The sequence below is a fragment of the Nipponia nippon genome, unplaced genomic scaffold (genome assembly GCF_047370975.1).
Source record: "Nipponia nippon isolate SJK-2023a ecotype South Korea unplaced genomic scaffold, ASM4737097v1 scaffold_11, whole genome shotgun sequence".
Classification (NCBI taxonomy): Eukaryota; Metazoa; Chordata; class Aves; order Pelecaniformes; family Threskiornithidae; genus Nipponia; species Nipponia nippon.
Genome location: NW_028262302.1, coordinates 7,930,164 through 7,950,676, shown reverse-complemented (window position 1 = coordinate 7,950,676; position 20,513 = coordinate 7,930,164). Strand labels below are relative to the sequence as shown.

General features: G+C 41.1%; 1 protein-coding gene across 10 annotated transcripts in view; it reads right to left on the bottom strand.

Moving 5' to 3' along the window:
- Positions 1-20,513, bottom strand: part of NRXN3 (neurexin 3) — a 1,031,986-nt gene that overhangs the window by 655,997 nt on the left and 355,476 nt on the right. For 8 of the 10 annotated variants that reach the window (XM_087747422.1, XM_087747424.1, XM_087747429.1 and 5 more), the window contains 2 exons: positions 17,567-17,770; positions 9,354-9,380 (listed from right to left, as the gene is read on the bottom strand). In XM_087747422.1, the coding sequence (XP_087603548.1) occupies positions 9,354-9,380; positions 17,567-17,770 (231 nt within the window). The remainder of the gene's footprint in view (positions 1-9,353; positions 9,381-17,566; positions 17,771-20,513) is intronic. The other 2 variants (XM_087747426.1, XM_087747428.1) reach the window with 1 other exon arrangement.

The following is a 20,513-nucleotide window of genomic DNA, read 5'->3' as shown; positions in this document are numbered from 1 at the left end:
AACAGCTTGGTGAAGGTGGCAACAGCTTGCAACCTTAAAGATGCTGATGTGAGTAAAAAGCAATACCAGCTACATTTCTTCTTTCCTTATCAGTTCAAAACAGTGGGCTGAATAATTTCAAATAAAATTCCCCTACAAAAAAGGGGAACACAAAACACACCAATTCAAATGTCAGCATGCTAACAGTTTCTTAATACACAGTTAAACCCTTACCTGAACCTACTCTTGCACTAACAGTTAATTAGCATAACAACTTCCCTGTTTTGTTTCAAGCTTGCTGGTGATTCACTACTTCAAATTCATGAGCAAACAAAAGTAATAAGATATCCTTGGATGATTAAAGCTGTACCTGGTGTTTTGACTTCCAATTCATGATCAGGCCTGGATACTGTGAAATCCACCAAGAGGAAAAAGCTATTTTTCCGTAATGAAGTGTGCACACATGACTGTTTAATATAGCAACCACTGAAGCGACACAAATCAAAAAGATATTTAACTGGGAAAATGACTTGAGAACTTCTCTCATTCAGAACTTTTCACATTCAGAATGAAAATGTCCAGCATATAGCATTTTCCACTAGCTAGAAAATGGTTTATGATGATATAAAAAAATCTCCACCACTGATCAAACACATCTGTGGCATCTTGGCCAGGTTCCTTGTGGTATCAAGTCTTCCATGCATTGTATTCCCTTTGCACAAGAGAAGCAAGAAGCCAACAACTGTTTCCTTGGCCCTGAAACCTCAAGAATCAGCTTTTCTTGAGAGGAGTAGAAGATAAGCAATTAGAAAAAAAGACATCACTGCTGAAAGGTTGGCTAAGGGCAAGTTTCCAGTGAAGCAGCAGCAACGCAAGCTTGCCATATGCACCAGCTTGACCAAGCGAGACTCTCTCTGGGAGAAGAAGGGCTCTTGTTCTCTCTGACTCATTCTGTCCCTGCACAAACAGTAAACACTTCTAAGGTGCTTCTTTCAGAGGCAGACCGCAAACCTGCAGCTCACCTTTCCCCCAGCTCATTTCAGAGATGCCAATGTTCAAGCACAGAAGCACTGAAGGATGTTTTTGAAGTAAACTTCTGTCTTACTCCTCAAGCACCTGTGTGCAATTGCAGTTCTTTGCTCCCTGAGAGAAATTTTCTAGCAGCAGTGTCTTTTTCCAGACAAACCAGCCTTGCAGTGCAAAATACAGGCAATGTGATGGGTGATGGTGGCAGAAGGACAGTGGCAGCCACTGCTGAAACAGGTGGGTGGTGTGAGGACTGTTAAGCATGGAAAAAAGCTCCCAGCAGTGGAGAGGCAACTTTTTCTCTGTTGTTATCTACCCTCTCACTACTCATTCATGGAAACAGTATCCAGTATTTAAGTCCTAATGCAGTCATTGTTTGATTTTAAGATAGTCAACGCCCTAACATGTCTTAATCCTGGAAACAACACATTTAGTACTGCCACACAGCTCCCTGATATTACCACTCACACAGCAAGTTTCCTCAAATTCAGTGCCTTGTGTAGTAAAAGAAAAAAAATCAATGAAATGAAAAAAAGAGAAGACCAAATGCTCAATGCCTGGACACCATAGGTGACACTGTTTCAGTTTAACTTTGGCCCCCTGTTTCACTGTAAGGCAGCAAAAGCATTGCCTTTTTAAGCCCTATAGCATGATGTCCACAAACTCTGAAGGCTATAGTTGCTTCCTGAGTGTACTGGGTCTGGCTGGGAGGGAGTTAATTTTCTTCATAGCAGCCAACACAGTACTATGTTTTGGATTTGTGAGCAAAACAGTGTTGATAACACATAGGCTGGGGGAGAGTGAGCGAGCAGCTGCGTGGTGCTTGGCCACCTACAGGGGTTAAACCAAAACACTGAGGAAAGTGGAAGTGATGACAGCTGATCTGAAAGGAACACAAATCAATTTATATAAAGAAAGTGGCCAAAATAACAAACTGGGAAGCATACAAGTTTTTCTATCAAAGCCTTTTTTCCCCAGGCATCCTGGCTGAAATCCTCCAAACATTGCAACAGGAAAGGAAGCAAGACACCCTGTTTTCCCAAAAACAGACATGAGAAAGGAAGCTTGTATTATAACAACTGGTGGGTAAGACAAAAACATTGCTGACCAGCAACTACTTAATTCAATGTATCATTAAAACAAAACCCAGCATCACATGACTTCAAAAGTTATCCTACTACAAACTTCTTCCTAGGTTACTTCAAGGTTCACCCACAGCATCTTTCTCCTCTGGCGAAAAAAAAAAAATAAATTAAAAAACACCCCAACCTTTTCATATTCCATAATCTTTGTTACAGAATCCCAGTATTTAATTGGAATTTCTAACATTAAGTAATGGGTACCTAGCTTAGTGACTGACGGGGTGATTGATACGGTTGTTTCGACTCTGCCCCCTTCACAACAGTTCTTATTTTAAGTTATAATCACATTGAAGGGGTCAGAGGCTTCAGGAATTGAAAATTCTGTATATAAAAACATACAGCACAAAGACAACCTTTCAAGAAGTGGCAAGGAGTCAAGAAAAGCTGCTGGGCTGGGAACGATAGCCAGTAAACTGGCATAGCTGTTTTCCCAAAAGCGGGTCATTGATTCCTGACAGAGGATTGCTGAGTTTCCAAGGTTAGTTTTCTTTCCTAGTAGGTCTCACTGCAGCAATTTAGTTAAAAATAACGCAGAATGCATTCTGCCAAGCTCTGCTCTCAACAGTGCCATCTCTTTTAGCTGATGACCTTGGAAGACCTGCTGAAGTCTCTCCCTGAGCACTAGAACTGAGGAGTCAAACTAGAGACTTTCAAAGGATATGACAATATTAGCTGGAAGATGAAGGCTAACTGCTGCTAACTAACAGCTGGGGCTAGCTGAAGTCTAGTAAACATGGACTTGCATTTGTAGCCCAGATTTACAGCCCCTGAAATATTCTGGGATGCAGGGACCTTGTGATTTCACAAACTGCAGGTTAGGATTGCAGAAATTAATTAATTATGCCACAGTAAAACCTTAATCTTCATGGTACTGTCTGGATGAGGAGGATTAAAGGCACTGTGAAAAGATTTTGCTCATTACACCCGGTGTTCTGCACCTAATAATGCAAATCACTAGAGCCTCTTTACCGGTCACTCCTTATCCAGTATCCGCCGAGCCTTAAGGCTCACTGATTTGGCCTTAAATTTACTGATAAGGTAGTACCCAACATAGCAAGCAGTGCTTGTGCTGATTAGTGTTTGCTTTTCTTCTTCTTTTTAACTATTCAAAGTCTCATTAGAGATGCTCTCTCTGGGTTGTTCTCAGACAAAATTAATCACATATAAAATACTCACTTCCTCCTAGATCCTAAAGCATGAGTTTCCAGTTTTATGCCAATTTTCTTTGAATAAAAGAACAAAGTGGATGTTCTGGCAACTAATTACAGAATCTAATCTACAGAAGACATATTGTCTAGACAGCAGTGAAGCAGAGCAGCTTCTTGTATGCGCTTCACCTTTTGCATCTCGCCTAGATGGAAGATGCCCTTGTGGAACCCAGCCCCAAAGGGTCTTGTCCTCTCCACTGCACCTGGTAACTGCATGGACTTTGTTGCTACTTTTTTAAAACAAGCTCAGGAGCACTATTTCACTTTGTAGAGGTACCAAGCAATCTCTGAGTCGAGAGCTTAAGTCAAGAGGTTTTCCCCCCCTGGGGACTTGGAGTGGACTTGAATCAAGCAAGTCTGAGACAAAATACCTCACTTTGTAGTAGCTGCCACAGGGAAGAGGAATTTGTTGGGTTATGTGATAAAGCTCATCTGCACACCCGCAAAGGAGCTCAGAAAGACAACAGCAGGAAGGGGAGCCCAAATAATATCTTCTTGGGTTATATCCAGGCCCATCACAGGGGCCATCAGCCCATCAGGGCCCATCTGCACAAGCCCAGAGGAGCACAGGGGCACAGTGGCAGGCAGGAACACAAATCAAGGACTCCTGAGGAATGAACACCTTGTCTGGGCCTCTCCCAGGGCTGTCCCAGCAGAGCCATTAGCCCCAGTGTCCAACTGTGAAACTCATCACCCTAAGCCATCGGGAGCAGCTCCTGAGATCAGCTTTGGACTAAGGGGGTTGCTGCCTACAGTGGGACATATGTCATACAGCAGAAAAGCAGTTTGGGATCAGACAGACTTCTTATGCGATATTTAGGGCAGAAACCAAAGGGGGGAAAAAGGAGGTGATTTTGGGAGGAACAAGAGTGGGAAAATAAAGAGGTAAGGGGATAAAGAGGGCTGGTCATGTGTAAATAGTTGCTGGTCAGTATGCTTGTCTGGCTGTGTCTGGCGCCTGATCGGTGCAGTTTGTCCTGTCTTCTTATTAAACTCCTTTCTAACTCCTTCCTGGGTGAGGGCTCTCTATTCTGTGTGCATCAGGGTGCACAGGGGTGTGAGTGCAGCAACTGGAGTCAAACCATGGGTCAGAGGGCCCATGTGTTCCTGCTGCCAGAGACTGGAATGAACGTGGGTCTGCAAGTAAGTGTGTAACCACCAGCAAAGTGCCTGCCAGGAATACATCTTCAACCTCGTTACTGGTTGAACCTCGGAACAGGGAGTGGCAGTAGCTTCACCTCTCTCGGGCTGTTGGATCCAGCATGGTATGTTTTCCTCTAATAGAATTCTTGGTTTACCATCTGACAAAATATCTGGGAGGACTGCTGTTTCATCACATAACAGAAGGAAAAGTCTTCCAAAGACAGGCTTGCTCCCTTCCGTTCTGCACTGCAGTGCAGCTGCAGCACAAGGCTAGACCAGCACCCTGAGCCTAAGACTGCTCAAAGGTCTCATTTTCAGCCTGGCTGTACAGATGCTACAGACACCAGCTTTGCTTTCACCACTACAATATGACATACTAACAACTTGTCACTTTTCAGGCTGCATAAGCATTCATTTCTTCCTGATTACGTTTAAATGGAGTTAGGAGATACTAGAGTCACAAATATGATGTGTATGTTTAATCATACCTCTTCACTTTCCAAATAATGTTTTCATGTTAGAGTATTATTAAGCTTTTATTAAAACGACAGCAACATCACTAGGAAACAGACAAGTGCATTTGATTTTACAACATTTTGATTAGATTAGAGTTAGCATGGCTTCCTATTTACTTATGATGATATGGAAAAAAGAAAACTTTAAACCTCTCCCAAAGAGTTACACATCATATGTTTGTATTTTATGTTGTTACAGTGGCACTTACTAAAACGAAACATTAACGTTGCATTGAATTAAGGCACTAAACACAGTAAAAGCATGGCAACTGTGAAGGGAGAACCAATCTCGTATTCTAGCTGTCTTCTATTGTCAAAGATCAGTTCAAAATTAATTGGATCTGAAACAACATGCTAACTGTGGGGCCTCATAGAGACACAGGATCAACTAGTAGTGATTGAACTGTGATTTTTTCATCCTCTTCCATTTGTCCTTTTAGCAATAGGTAAGAGAAAAGGGTCAAGATTTGCTGAGGCTTCACAAGTGACATGAAAATAGGTAACGGCTTGTCTGGCATGCTTTAGTGAGAAGAAGAGGCCTCATTATGAAACAATAAGTGATAAGACAGAAATATTCACTCTCCCAAAGGCAGCTACTTTTGGAAGATCAAACCTCCCATAAAGGTCATGTCAAACTATGTGACTATGACTATTGACAACACCACATGAAAGGTCTGGGAGAAGGAGAGAGAACTAGGCCAAGAAAAATAATCCAAGCAGTATCCTAGAAAGAATACAAAGTGAAGACACCTCCAAAAGCTAGTAAAACTGTAGCACACTCAGCCCTGTCCTCCATCCACACTTAATATTGGGTAGAATGCTGAAGGCTATCCCCATCTGCACTGATATGAAGCGGGGTCACTGAAAAGGGAATAAGGAAATCAAGTACATTAAGGACTAGATACCTTTGAAAAAACGAAGAAAAATCAGAGCACCATATGCTCTGACACAAACTATAAAACTGTCACAACAACTTTAACTTTCTTTAAAGTGAACTATGTATTTCAAGAAACAGTTTACAGGAGATGGACCAAAGAGCTACTCTTCTTTATTAAATCCTATTTAAAAACCCAAAATATATGTGTGCAAAAATATACGGGTATTTAGACTATACCTATTTTCCCCATAAATCCAGCCAACAAAATTGTGCTATCCGTTATGTCTGCATTATGTTGAGGAATCATCCAATGCACCTTTACAGAGTGTATTTTGGGATCCTGATCCTGCTTTTGGTTGTGCTGATTTTACACTCAGAGGAAGAGAGTTACACAGTTACATCTGTGTAAGCAACAGCACTATTGGGTCCTTCTAAATTCAATTCAGTGTGCAGAAACTGATGAGATCAGTTTAGATATCTTCAAAAGTGAAAGGAGAGGATAAGATGAGTATTAAAATAAATACAGAGAAAGTAAGAAAATGTTCCTATTCTAGGAAACAATGTCAGTTTTCCATTTCGGAACAGTGAGATATAACAGTGATGAGAAAGAGATGAGGTGATGGAAAACAGTATTTTGCATCAGATACACGACAACCCAAAGATATGCAAGCAAAAAACCCTCAATCCTTTCAATGAAAATTAAGAGCAATTATATTGAAAATTAAATGCTTACCTGGGACAATATACTAGTCTCTTCTCAAATAGCATGAGCTTCAGTGCTTGCTGTGGTAGGCTCTTTAACCTACATGTTCCACGAGACCCCAAAAGTACAGCTCTGTTTACCTTTAAAACCATGCACCAGGTCCCTTCTTTTCAGTTAGCAATAGTGACTGCTTGACCTGAAACTCTTCAACTGATTGGGAATCCCATTTGTCAAGTTACTTTGAAACACTCCTGTTCATTTCAACAGACCCTGGCAGACCCATCTATATGTGGATAACTCCCTCTGCACAAGTAAATGTCAGTGTACCTGCAAGAATGGTTACAGTGGCATTTGGTCTGCTCCTGCCTAACCATATTTTATTCATGCAAGACTATACAGTTTTTCATCAATCAGTTCCCAGCAGGTTCCCTTCTAGAAAGCAGGACAGATGACCCGAGTCATTGCAACAGGCAGTAACAAAACAAGGTGTCAGAGGGACTAGGAGTAGGGTTGTTCATTTTCAGTAAAGTATCATAAAAAAATAAAATAGGAAAATCCAAACTGTTTTAAAATAAATAAATAAATGCAAACCTTCAGAGGAAGACTGTATTTAAAAATGCAACAGCCTCAACTATTAAAAATGCATGGGGGCAAAATGATTTAAGATGTTTTGATGCTTAGGGGGAAACTAACAAAAGCACTGGATTCAGAATGTCTTTGCACTGCTCTGGTTATAGGATTCTGTTTTCCCTCTTTTTCTTTTTTGAATGTTTCTCCCAATTACTGCTAGATTTTGATTTGCATGAAAACCAGACCATTCCTCCTTGATACTAAAGCTGATTTCCCACCTGAAGATAGTCTTCCATAGCAAAGCCTTTAACAGTCAGCTGTCACCAAAAGTTGAAGATGATGACAACAAGGTCAGATTGTTGTCCACTACCAGAGGAACTGATATGGATGCTCAGATGACACGCATCAACAAGAACTATGGTGCAAGTGTTTATCTAAAGTTACAGGTGGCTAAGCAGCAAGAGCATATGAACTCTTAGGAAGCAAAAGATCCTATTTTTATGCAAATGTCCTCAGCGCTGCTGGGTAAAAACTGGCAATCCCAGCTAGCAGAGATTCAAGACACTTTTTCCTATTACCCACTCTGTCTTGAAATACAGTGTTAAAACTTGGAAGAGCAAAAGGAATTCAACAAGAGCTATCAAGCCTTGAGTCATACAGAACTAATCCCACATAGCCCTGTAATAGGGCTGAAGAAGGCTGCAATTCTCAATGTTGTGAACTCGTGATCAAGCTCCTACAGCAAATCAGGGCTCACAGCTGCAATAATCACACATCAGCCAATGCCTTGGCTTGTCCCTGGCTACAGGTTCCCAGGGACCACTTCCCAAGACCAAGAAACCAATTGCTTCCACTTCCCTGCAAAGTAGGATCTCAATCAGCTGGCAGTGACCAGGAGGGAAAGCTGAGGTACTATCTGCTTACGTGTGTATTTTTTTTTCTATTTGCAATCACAGAGAACCTTTTAAATTTTGCAGATATTGTACATGGGGAAAAAAACCCAAACAACTGCTGTCTGCCATCTAACACTACAAACCTACTCTTAGTCCAAAACTATGGCAAAGCTGTTATGAAACTGCTTTACAGTAAGATTCTCTTGGTGCTGCTACAATTGGCTCTGCTACTTGAAAGCTCTATGTTTGCTTTTGGGGCTGCAACACACTTTTTTCCACATTCCTGCTAGCTTGGATGGGGCTCATTGGTGAGTAAAAAGCCTCTAGAAAACACATGGACCATCTTTGCCTTTTAATCCCTTATAATATTTCCAAAGTGATGTTTACCCTTCCATAAATATTTCCATATACAATCTAATACAGAAGATCTGCCAGTTCAGGAATTTGGTTTCAAGTAAGATAAGCCTCAAAGCACACTTGAGAGTTTAACAGCTCCATTCTTTGGGAAGTGCTCCCTGCTTTGAGGCCTATATCAACTTCAACCAGCTCTCTGAAGTAGAACAAAAAAGACTGTGTTTGCTCAATCAGTCTAGAGCCGGATATGATCTTTCACTATTATTTTTTCACAGAGATTTTATAAGCTTTCTTCCCCACTTTTACAGACTGAAAAGGATCTTCAGTGACCCAAAGATTCAGCTGGAATTTGTTACAGAAACCTAAGAGAGGTATATACTATATAAAATGTTATCACATAACTCTGATAATATACTCAAAATCTAAGATCTAATTTTTCCTTCTTCTATGTTCAAATAAAAATGACTTTGAATAAATATCAAGTTAAGTTGTCACCATTCTGAAACAAACAGAGTTTGAGGTGGGTTTTTTTGTTTTTTAAATATGCATGCCTTTTTTGTAGTGGAGAAGTGCATACAGTACCTGTTGTTATTCTTATGTGGTTCTTTAAAAGTTTTCATAAAGACAACAGGTTACCAGTGAAATATAATATCAGCTCATCAGGTTCCTCAGGTGCTCTTCTGCAAAGCTATGAAATAACTGTTCATCTCCTCCTTGGAGAAACCTAACACAAAATTTTCACATACAATCACCGTAAGGTCTTCCCTCCTCCCACCCCAGCTTCATATCCCACCCAACCCTTCAATTTCAGAAGATTTATTTTTTTAAAGAAAAGAAAAAGAAAAGAAAAGAAAAGAAAAACAGCTTATAAAACAGCAAAGAAAATAAAGTTATTTTAATATATATAGAAAGAGAACAAAATGAAACTTGAGGGAAAACTTACTGGCGTTACAGTTTATCCTGATACAGTCTAGATGGGGAAAAATAAATGAAAGATGAAATTGCATCCTTCAAGGTAACAGCTGCAGACATCCAAAAACAATCAGTCCACCCTTCCGGGGACAGACACACGCAAAGAGATGTGGCCATTTTATACTTATATAGAGTCTGTACAAGTTCAGGAGTGGGTGTATATGTACAGTATATTCTACATAAATATCTGTTACATAAATATATATATACACACACATATATATACACATATGTATAGAGAGATATACCAATGTACATATATATCCACATGTTGACACAGAAAGCTATTTTCTTTTTATAGAAACCTATGCACCTAAGAGTATCTTCTACTCCAGACCATGAACTGATGTGAATTACAATAAAAAAATTTATAATTAAGGCACAAAAAATCTCCCTCAAAATGCAAGTCATACTCCAGTGTCATTTTGCTTTTTAAAGACCTTTAGCAATTTCTCTAAGAAGCTTGAAGCTCGAAGTCAACCTTTACACTTGGTTTCTTTTGAATTAATTCGTATTGTTATTGCATAAATACACCATCTGTCCAACACAGAATACCTGTAAAATCAGCCTATGAGATCTGTTGGTGCAATATTTAACCCTTTCCAGCTCTCCCAAAGACAGACCCTCTCTCATTCCCCCAATGCCAGCCCAGAACACTTTTTAATATGTGCACAGACACATTTGACACTGTCCATTCAGGTGAGGAAAGGGTTAATATACTGCCCAGTTGTGTCCTATCATAAAATGGCCACTTGCAAACAGCTAACCGCACGAACGCCCAGCCCAGATTTCAGCTAGTTCCAGAGGTTGGGAATACTTTGTTTTTGCTTGGCAGGTGGAATGGGGATTTCTTTCAAAGGTCCCCAGCCCTGCCAGTTCCTCAGAGCCCAATCTCATCTTGCTGTCTGAACGCTAAGACTGAATGGGATGCTTGTAACATTCAGGGAGAAGATGAAATGGGCAGTGAAGTGGCAGATCTGGGAACCTTTGCTGGCCCTGCTTCGTTCAGAGGTTACAGGCAAGGGAGGGGCAAAGAGGTGTACATGGAAAGAAAAACAGTTATGCTTGTGGAATCTAATAAATGGTAACTGAGGAGTCTGCACAAAGAAAACAAGTTGTGGTAGGAGAGCCTGAGTTAGAGGGCTTCTGAGCATTGCTTCTCTCATTTAACACACTAATGCTCAGCATATCTCAGGATACGACCCATAAGAGGATCTCTCATTTATAAATGGCTACTTACAGCCTTGTGAACATCCATTACTGTGGTGTCCGACATGGGCGAGAGCTATCATACCAGTGCTATTATGTATCTTGGGCCATGCTGACCTTCTCTCAGGAAACCAAGGCCAGGAATAATAGCACCATGCTACTGGACGCCCTGTCTGGACAACTAAAGCTTTGACCAGCAGGGGCGGTCATATTTATTACAGAGATATGGCCCAGCAAGAGAGATTATACAGAATGGCAGAGAAATATAATGCAGTTTGCTGCTTAACTGGATCAATTTTATGTTTACTCAGACAGATGTAAGAAAATTATTTCAGCAGCTGAAACTAAATGCAGTTCTTAAAAAATGAAAGAGGGGAAAGAATAAGAGTCTATAAATAAAGAGCCATAATGAGCAGGGACACACCAATCAGGAGCAGCATAGCCAGAGAGAGTCTGTTTTCAAGCAGAACTTCTCTTGAGAAAATCTGGGTTTGGTTTTGTGCGATTAGGTTTGTCATGTGTCGTCAACCGCAACAGAAAAGTGGGAGCAAACAGCCCTGGAGCAATTGGTACAATCACCATACAGTGGTGGCTATATCCCTTACAGGAGTTGGGTGGGGTAAGGGGAGCTCTGAAGTACATGCTGGGGAACTTCCCTCTGTGACCTGATGGAGAGTGAGAGCAAGAGCGAGAGAAACTCCCAAGACTCACTGCAAGCGAGATCAAGAGAGTTGTTACAGCTGGAACAACAGGGGAATTTCTTATGGGCTAAACAGTAAGTATGCTGGAAAGGGAAACATGGCTGGTCTTCAGCAGCATTCATCAAAGTAAGAAACGGAAACTATTGTTGTGTTATTGATGTCTGCAGAGAAGTTTTGCATTTTTAATTTTTTGGCAGTGATACCGAAATAACTATATGTCCCAGGGCTTACCCTCAGGCTGAGTCACTGACTGCTCCAGGTGAAGGGATTGATGTTTCAAACTGAAAACCAGTGTAGCCCTTATCCTGGCTGCTAGATCTCTATTTCAAAGGACAACAAGAGACCAGGCCATTGAGGGGTTGCCCTGACAACTACCATGGCACTATTAGATCTCCAGACTCTGTGAGCATGAAGGCTCTGCCATGCCATGCAATGGGGTGCCAGGCAGAAATGCCCAACGCACTCCAGAAGAACCAGCTCCCAAACCAGACTTAGTCTGGCTGGGTCAGCGGGGATCCTGCATGGCAGCTAAGCAAGGGCATCTGCCTGCGCTGCTACACCAGCACCACCATATTCTCCATGCTACCTTCAAAGAACAAGCACAGGTCTTTTTGTTCATTTCCTTAATTCTAAGCCTTGCCCAAAGCAACCAAAAAAGATTTCCAATCATTAATACATGAAGCTGTTTTCTTCTTCTTACATCAATTTTTAGAAAGGAAGAAAACACCTATTTTCCTCTAAACTAGTACAACACTAGTAATCCAAAGCAGAGGATGCTTTCCCTGGCAAAGTAAGGTGCAGGATTAACCTGGTCTTTGTGTGCAAAACAGCAGCAGCTGGGGAATTCAGGAATAATTACAAAAACTGCTTGGGATTCCTCCTGCACAGTACAAGGGCAATAAGACTTCTAGTAATCTCAGCCCTGTTATGGGCTTCTACTGATGAGATTTGCTTTATTTAGGTATGGCTGCATTCCTGACTCAAAAGAGGTTTTCCCTTGCTTGAGGTTTTGAAGACAAGTATGCCTAAACAGCTGTAATTCCAATCTCCTGCCAGTTCAGCAATTGGATGGGGAATCTGGAGGACAGCAGCAGAGTGAAAACACAGTCTGCAACTGCATGGGGAGCAGGATGAGCTGCGAAGAACTTCTACAGTTACTTTCTTTCATTGTTATTCCTAACACAAACCAGAAGCTGCTTCCTCTAGTGCTCAGATGGAAGGTTTTCCAGAGCACATCACCTGGAAAATGGGCCAAAGACCCTCTCCTTGCAAAAGGTTAAATAGCTCTACTGCAATTAGCTAACACTAGGCACTCATTGTTTGACCAGAGACTTCTCCAGTAGCAGACAGAAGTGTCCGTGAATTAAGCCTTTATTTCTTACCATTTGTATCTTTGTGCCTGAAAATAGTGATATCTACTTGACGTTGCTAAGGCCCCAGGCTGTTTTTCCCTTCAATCAGGAAAGAAAGTCACTTTGCTGTGTGAGGACAAAGTGTTTGTTCCTTTTCATGAGCATCCACATGTGGTTATGGAAGAGCACTTTAAGGCAACACTAGGACAAGAAAGATAATCAGGGCCTGACTGTTTCTAAGCTCACTCTAGGTTATTTCCTATGGGGAAACCAGATGAGGTCCTGTGCACACTCTTACCCCATGTTGTAGTGTGGCTCCTTGCCCCTCTCCTACTTGAATGCAGTCAAACTATGCACCCACCTGTAACTGGCAGATGACATATTTTTGCATGTCTGTGACCAAAAAAAAAATTAAAAATAAAAAAAATCAAGGGCTTTTGTATGTACTGATTATAGAAAAGAAATTTATTAATGAGAAACAGCATGAATGGCCATACACTTGCAGGTCTGAGTGTATGATTTGCACAAAAGGAAATTTGGCATAAAAGTTCACATACATTTAAAAAAGAAAAATAGGAAATGGGCCTGCTCTGTTTCTATGTAGGAATGACAAAAGAAACTTTGCATTTTGGAGAGGCAAAGATGTCTTTGACACCCTTGAGGAGATATCTTAGGAAAAGATAGACAAGAGGGATGATTACACTTCTTACTAGAGGACTAACTCAGATTACCAGGAGGCAGAAAGTATTTATTCCAGTCATCAGTGACCTGAAGATAAGCCAAGTCAGGAAGAAAAAAACCTGAAGTATTCTTTAATAAAAGTCAGTGACACTATAACCCTCCCACTCATCAATGGGAGGAAAAAGGTGAAGGTGGATCTCCCTATCGGACCAGCCATTTCTTTCCCTTTTCTGCATATCTTCTCAGCATCAGAAATGATTCCCAAGCATGTTCCAAGCCATGATTTGCTTAATTTCTCTCTCTCCTTCCACTCTAGACCCATTTCTTCAGAGTCCTTCTCAACAGAAGTGAGATCTGTATCACATTTGGACTTCTAATCTTCACACAACAAACACTCAAACTACTGTGAGACGTGCTGTCAACATGCAGATTGCAGTGCCTCGGGCACCCACATGGGAAAGGTCTGAAACAACTTCCTTGCCCCTCTTTCTTAGAGAATTATTCATCACTGCTCTTCCTTTCCCTCCAACCTTCTACAGCAAGCACCCAACCACCCATGCCCACCCACGCCTGCTGTACCCCCTGTTTGGTTTGGACACTGAGTGCTCAGGAGGTGAGTGGGATATGCCAGCCCCTGCAGGCTGCTCTGTACGTTCTGTTCTCAGGGCTGTTTGCTGTGCGGGCCGCAGGCTTCAGGCCTTTGAAGGGTTGAATACCATCTTTTGATTTACCATGGCTGATGGGGTATGGGAAAGTTTTACAACTGAAATACACAGAAGAGTTTAAAAAAAAAAAAAGAAAGAAGAAACAAAATAAAAGAAAAAAACAACATAGGAAAGACCTTAAAACCACACAAATGATAATAAGTAATCAAATGGAATAGATCAAAGAAGAGAAGAAAGAGACAGCTCTTAGTAATAGTATTAAATGACTTATAAGAAAAGCACAATTAAATAACACACCACTCAAAACAGTCTTTGTTTACACACTTCTGTCATGGGTTAGACACTTGGGGGGATGCTGACACTCACCTAGTCAGCACTGAGCATACTCAGGTCTTCAGAGGTGATGCTGATGACTGTTTCTCACTGGTAAGGGGATTTTGGCAGGGTCAGATAATGAAGATTTGGTTCTCATTTGTGACATTTTGGCTATGAACAGTCTCCTTAAAGAGTTAGATGTGACTTACAGTAAACAACAGAAAATTAATGGCTCTGGAAAGGTCATTCCTCCTCAAATTCTGTTTCTCCAATAGCAAGGTGACTTTGCCATTTTGATAGAAGGAAAGTCCTGTTTCAAGGAACATATGTGACAGCTTTATAAATCTGAAGAGAGGAGAAGTGAAGCTCAATCCAGGTTCCAACAGTCTAAACTACCCTTCTGTTGAGTCAGGCATAGAAGGAGAGTGCTGACAGGTTTCTACTGATGCTGCCTGTAGTCACTTTTGGGGAAAGATTCGACCTCACAAAAGTTTCCAGCTGAAAAGCTGGCAAATCTGGTATACACATTGCTCCAGTCCCTGCAACCACACAAAAATAGCCTACAGTTAACACAGGGTTTGGTTTACAGATTTTGTCCGTGTATTAAACCACCAATGACACATCTTTTTCCAAACACATGTAGACCATATGTCAATTCTTTAGCCACATGTTTTAGATGCCAGATAGTAAGAGTTGAACAGTGCACCTCTAGGCTAGGTGATGGCGTAATAGACCCCAGTGAGTGTTAAAAGTGACCAATGCCAATCAGGCACACAATGTTGACAGGCCCTGAGGGAAAATATTGTCTGCCAGTGTGATGTAAGGAAAACTGGAAAGGAAAGAGTAAGCTGTAAAAAATTATAAGCATATTCAGGGTAACCTAAATATACCCTTCTTGTATTCACATAGGGTCTAAGTCTAGGAGGCACTGAACACCCAAAAGGAGCAATTCCCCCAATTCTCATTGATTTTAAAGGACGATGAAGATATAACAGAATCAAACAAGTGTTACTTTTCTCAGAAGAAAAAGTGATGATTTTTGATGAAGTCTGGCAGTTTTCGTGCTGTAGTACTTTTCATGTGGGAGTACCAAAGGCGATAGAATCAGCACTTACTAAAATACTACCACATCCCTGGAAGGTTGCGAAGTATTCTCTCTTCAACAAAGAGAGAAACGAACGCATGCAAGGTAAAAGAACTGGCTCGGGGTTGCAAGGGGGTAGTGTAGAGCTAAGCAGATACTCAGCTGCCCTTCTAACAGAAGCATGGACTGCCAGTCTTCCAGTGATTAATTTTATTCTCTGAGAAGAAAACTGCTAGCAATAATTGTCAAGAAAAGAAACAGTGGGGAAAAAAAAAAATCTCATTTTGCCAGATTATTAGCACCAACTCTATTAGATCAGAAGAAAATGCAGCCACATATACACACACACACACACTCTGGAGTTTTGTGAAAGATTCTCTTTGCACATGTAAGAATGCTCAACAGCAATTCTTTTGAGTTGTTGTCCAGAGAAACCCTGCAAATCTATGAAATTTTCCTTCACTTAAAGTTAATACAGGCAGAGATGGCTATAATCAGAAGTTACTGTCCTAGCTGAAGTTGATCTCTTCCCTCTGTCCTCTAGGCCAGTCTGGATAGCACAGCAACTGCTCCTATGCTAGCTAGACACTCAGTAGTGCTTTACACTTCTTCAGTCAAGCTAAGCAGAGCATATATATATTTCCAAACAGGAATTCTATAGCACTGCATTTTCTATTTTGTTTTGGTTTTGTTATAAAAAAGCAAGGGTTTCTATAGCCCTTTATATGGAGACTCTCTGCTTTTAAGGGATATGAACTTGTTTAAATGCATCTTCTTCTCTTTGCTTTCTTATTCCAAAAGCAGGTATTAGGGTCTGACTTGCACTTTCAAAGCCAAAAAGACACTAGAGCAATTTTAAAAAACAAGCTAGTGCCAGAGGACAACTGCTGGACAACATATTGCCCAGGTGAGGATGAGGAAACCCTAAAATCACCACTCAAGCTCATCTATGGTACAGTAAGACCTTGATAAACTTACCATATCTAGCTAGGACAGCAGTTAAAAAACAAGAACCATTTCTAGATGTACAGATGTACAGGGATGTTTTTTGCCCTCTACAAACAAAGCCACTACATGGTTTCCTCCTGATATCACCACAGCAAGGCTTTGAAGATGCTGTTAACTGTTAGCTCAAAAAACATGAAAGCTTGTTGCAGTGGGGCTTAGAATTTTGAAAGCTGACACAAGCTTTCACAGACCATGCACACATCTTCATACAGAGTACCCTACATATTAGAAGAGGTTTAGCATTTCGCACTATCATGATAGTTCTGCCTCTTTGACTCAGAATCTCTTCTTAGTTATATTCCTGGATTCACATAAAGCAACAAGCTGCATCACTGAAAAGTGAAAGAAAGCTTCAAGTCATGTATTTACATTCTTTAAAAAGGCTATTTGTCATTCAGTACAATACTTAAAGACTGGCAAGAAAATGGATCGAAGCTAATCTAATAGTACATTCACTCTGAAATTTTTTTTAATTGTTTTTATTGTTGGACTTATTTCTAATTGCCTTTTTTTATTATTTTCTGGGAAACTGTAACTCTAAGGAGACAGAACATAACCCTTTGGTATGGGGGGATGCACTTTTATTATCGTTGCCTTCGTTTTAACAAAGCCACAATCAAAAAACTCAGGCTTTTTTACTAGATATAAAAAGCCCTAAAGGCTGAAAAATATAGTGGTTAGGAAATAGAAATAATTAGCAAATTAGTAAAATAGACCAAGTTGTATCAAACGCTGCCAAATTCTGTAAAGGACATGGGATACACAGGACTCCTGCTTGCCACCATATCCATTTTGCTTCCCTCCCACGTTTGGCTTTGACTGTTTTGAGTGATGCTGGATGAATGAGGGATGTAACTGATCAAAAGATGGACCAAGCAGCATGTCTCACACATTGCTCACCAGTCCCAGACCAAGAAAGGAAACTTAAAAACTTAAAGACTTAAAAACCAACACTGTCCATAACGAAGAACTGACAGCAAATCTTCATGCAGCAATGCAGAAGAGAATTTCTCTCCGCAAGAGAATATCATTATGAAGGTCTCAGCAGTTATTTTAGAAAACAATCCAATCCAAACAAACCAACAGAAATTAAACAAAATTATTTAAAGAACACTAATCACAAGCCCAAACTAATAGTGAAGGGGCAATGAAAGGTTTTTATACGATACCTAAATTGACCATAAGTTTGACACGGCCTCCATCCAGCTCCAGGCGCAGAGTGTCAGCAGAGTCTCGTGAGGTGGTTGCCATCAACAGCCCATATGCACGCTGGGACATGAAACGGAAGGACACGTCTTCTGCTTCTGTATGCATGACCATAGGCATGATGATCTTCATGTACATGCTGCCATCATAGCTCAAGATAGAGGCCTCTGCAAGGAATCAGCAAACAATTGCAAAAAGTGAAGTTACACCTCTTCGCAATCTTCACTCCTGAAGAACCCTGACATCTATCATACAGCACTGTGTTTACAGAAACCATACCACTCACCACAGAAAGGTATGCAACCGGGGAAAAACACAGCAACTGTTTAACTGCATCCAGCAACCCTATGTGGCAAGTATCAGCAGCAAACATAAATATATGGCATTCACCACAACTGGACGCAGCAGTACCTATGGAGACACAGTCCTCAAGAACAAGTGGGTTAGCACAGAGCCCTTTTGTGATAATGAGCTGGCAAAGCCTCCATTTTTCACATCTTCCCGAGAATGTAATCTCCTCCATTAGTCCAGCCTTCCTTAGCACTAGCTGTAGTGACTACTTCAAATAATGTCTACAACAGTTCTACTAGAACATTTAGTCTTGCCTTTGAAGGCTCAGAGTTCCTATTTCTGGTACTCTTAAGAGCTGTTCCTTACGTAGAGAGGACTTTCATTCCATTGCTAGCACTTTGAAGAAAAACAACAACTGTACGAATCAAGTTTCCTAACAAGCCTTTTCTACATCAGATTTGTGCTGTTTTGTGATTTGATATTTTTCCCCTCCTTACTAACAACTAATGTTAGTTGAGCTCTGCTGACACAACCGATGGCACTGCAATGCAAATGAAGAAAGGAACAAACCAAACACCATTGCAAATTTAAGTGTCATTCAAACACCGGAAAAGTCAGGAGATGGAGATACAATGAAAGCTAGGAGGAGGAAATAGAAAAAAACAGCAAGGAAAGAAATTATATTTTTCTATCATCTCTGAGGATACCAAAGAAAATGGGAAGTTCAGCTGAGGAAAGGAGTTATAGTGCTTAACATTCTCTATTTGTTCAGGGTCTTACCTGCAGAAACTGATATTCTTCTCTAAGGGGGTAGAATTAAAGTCTTGTGATAGAACTGCAGCAACAACTACAGCACGGCAATCATTGTTTCAGTCCGGGAATATGCTCCAAAGCATTTTTATCCATAAAATTTACAAATCTACATAAATATATTAATGTATGAATCAGAGCATCCCTTTTCCCCACAAACAATCCCTATCAAAGGCAGAGCTGTAGAGATTGCTCAATGTAGGACTTCTACCACAAAACTAAATATAAAAATCCCAGAGGTTAAAAGAAAGACCAGTTCAGCTTCCTAGGCACGTGGAAGGATTGCTCCATAAAACACTGTTACCAGTGCCTCATCAAGTTTAGCCACAGTTTTCTCAAATGGTTGGGATTCTCACCAGGCACCCCAGAAAGTTAACACTCCATCTAATTTAACCAACTACAACAACATGTATTTGGAATCTAGATGTTCTCCTTATGTTTCACCCCTTTGTCCCCTATTTCCCAGCCAGGTCACTCATGCTGACAGGAGTGGAACTTCTAGAGGGAAACAGCAAGCTTGGCAGAGCCAATCCTTACATCCTCTCAATGCCTAAATGTTAGATGCTAAAGTAGGGTAGATGGACGGGAAACTGAGGAACAGCCATATGTCTGTGCTTGAAAGGACCCATGACTGGCTCCACAATGGCCAGTAACAGAACTGCAGTGTGAAATAAATACGCAAATGAGGTGATAAATAAGGACATAAGTATCAAGCTGATAAAGTGACAGAGAAGATGTGTATATGGTTACAAAATGTTTGGTGGGGATCACTGTGGTCGTGTTGCTGCAGCAACCCACCGCACTAATAGCTGGTATGCAGCACCTCTGGTCATGGGATATACAAACCCATTGAGAAGAAAACTTTTCTGGAAGCACCATTAAAATAAGACTGCTGTGAACAGCATCCCTATTCACCAGTTTTTTTAGCTGCACTCCCCACACACTGTCATGGTCTGTATGCACAAAGCTCTCTACATGCAACACCCACTCAGCCATACACACACCTTCTGGGTACCAGCTGTCAGTGCTGCGCTGGGGACTCACATCTTCGCTTGGCCAAGAAACAGAGAAGGAAAGAAAGCTTCTTTTTCAAGGTGGGGGAATGGTTTCTTCTTTTCAAAGTGCAATTCTCTTCCCCCTCACGTCTGCACCTCTTACTTGCCACCCACAACTGCAAGCTGGAACTAAATGTACTGTATATTATCCATACACTCAAAGGGAATGCGTATGTACACACAAACCCTCCTTGCTCTCTTTCCTCTCTCTCTCTGTGGATTGTATTAGAAAATGCAGTCAAGCATGAAACGGCTCTTTTGACACCTTCAGCTCAGATGTGCCTTGCATGAAACAGTTGCTTGCCCTAGCACCTGAATAGCTGCGAGAAGGGGGTTGGAGGATATCAGGACTACGAGTGGGAGTAGCTGACACGGGTGCCCCAGCCCTGCTGCTTCCCTCTCCACAGTGCCATGTGTTAGGTGCTTTGGAAACATGAGTTTTTCTGCAGACACTAGAAGACAACAAACTAAAAACATGGTAATAATGAATCTCTTCCCTTCAAAAAGAATTCATATCCTTCAGCTTCACTGACCCCATTGCCAGAAAATTACTGTCCTTCGACAAGACATCCCAACCATTATCATTATACTTATGTAAGAAGGACCTGAAGAACATCCAGAATTGCTGAAGATGGCACAAAAGTCTAGACGGTGTTTCACCTGACATCCCACAGTAGCCTAAATCATGTACTACTGTCCCTTCTCTGGCCAGTCCGCTACAAACAGGGAGCAATGAATCCTTGTAACCATTAAG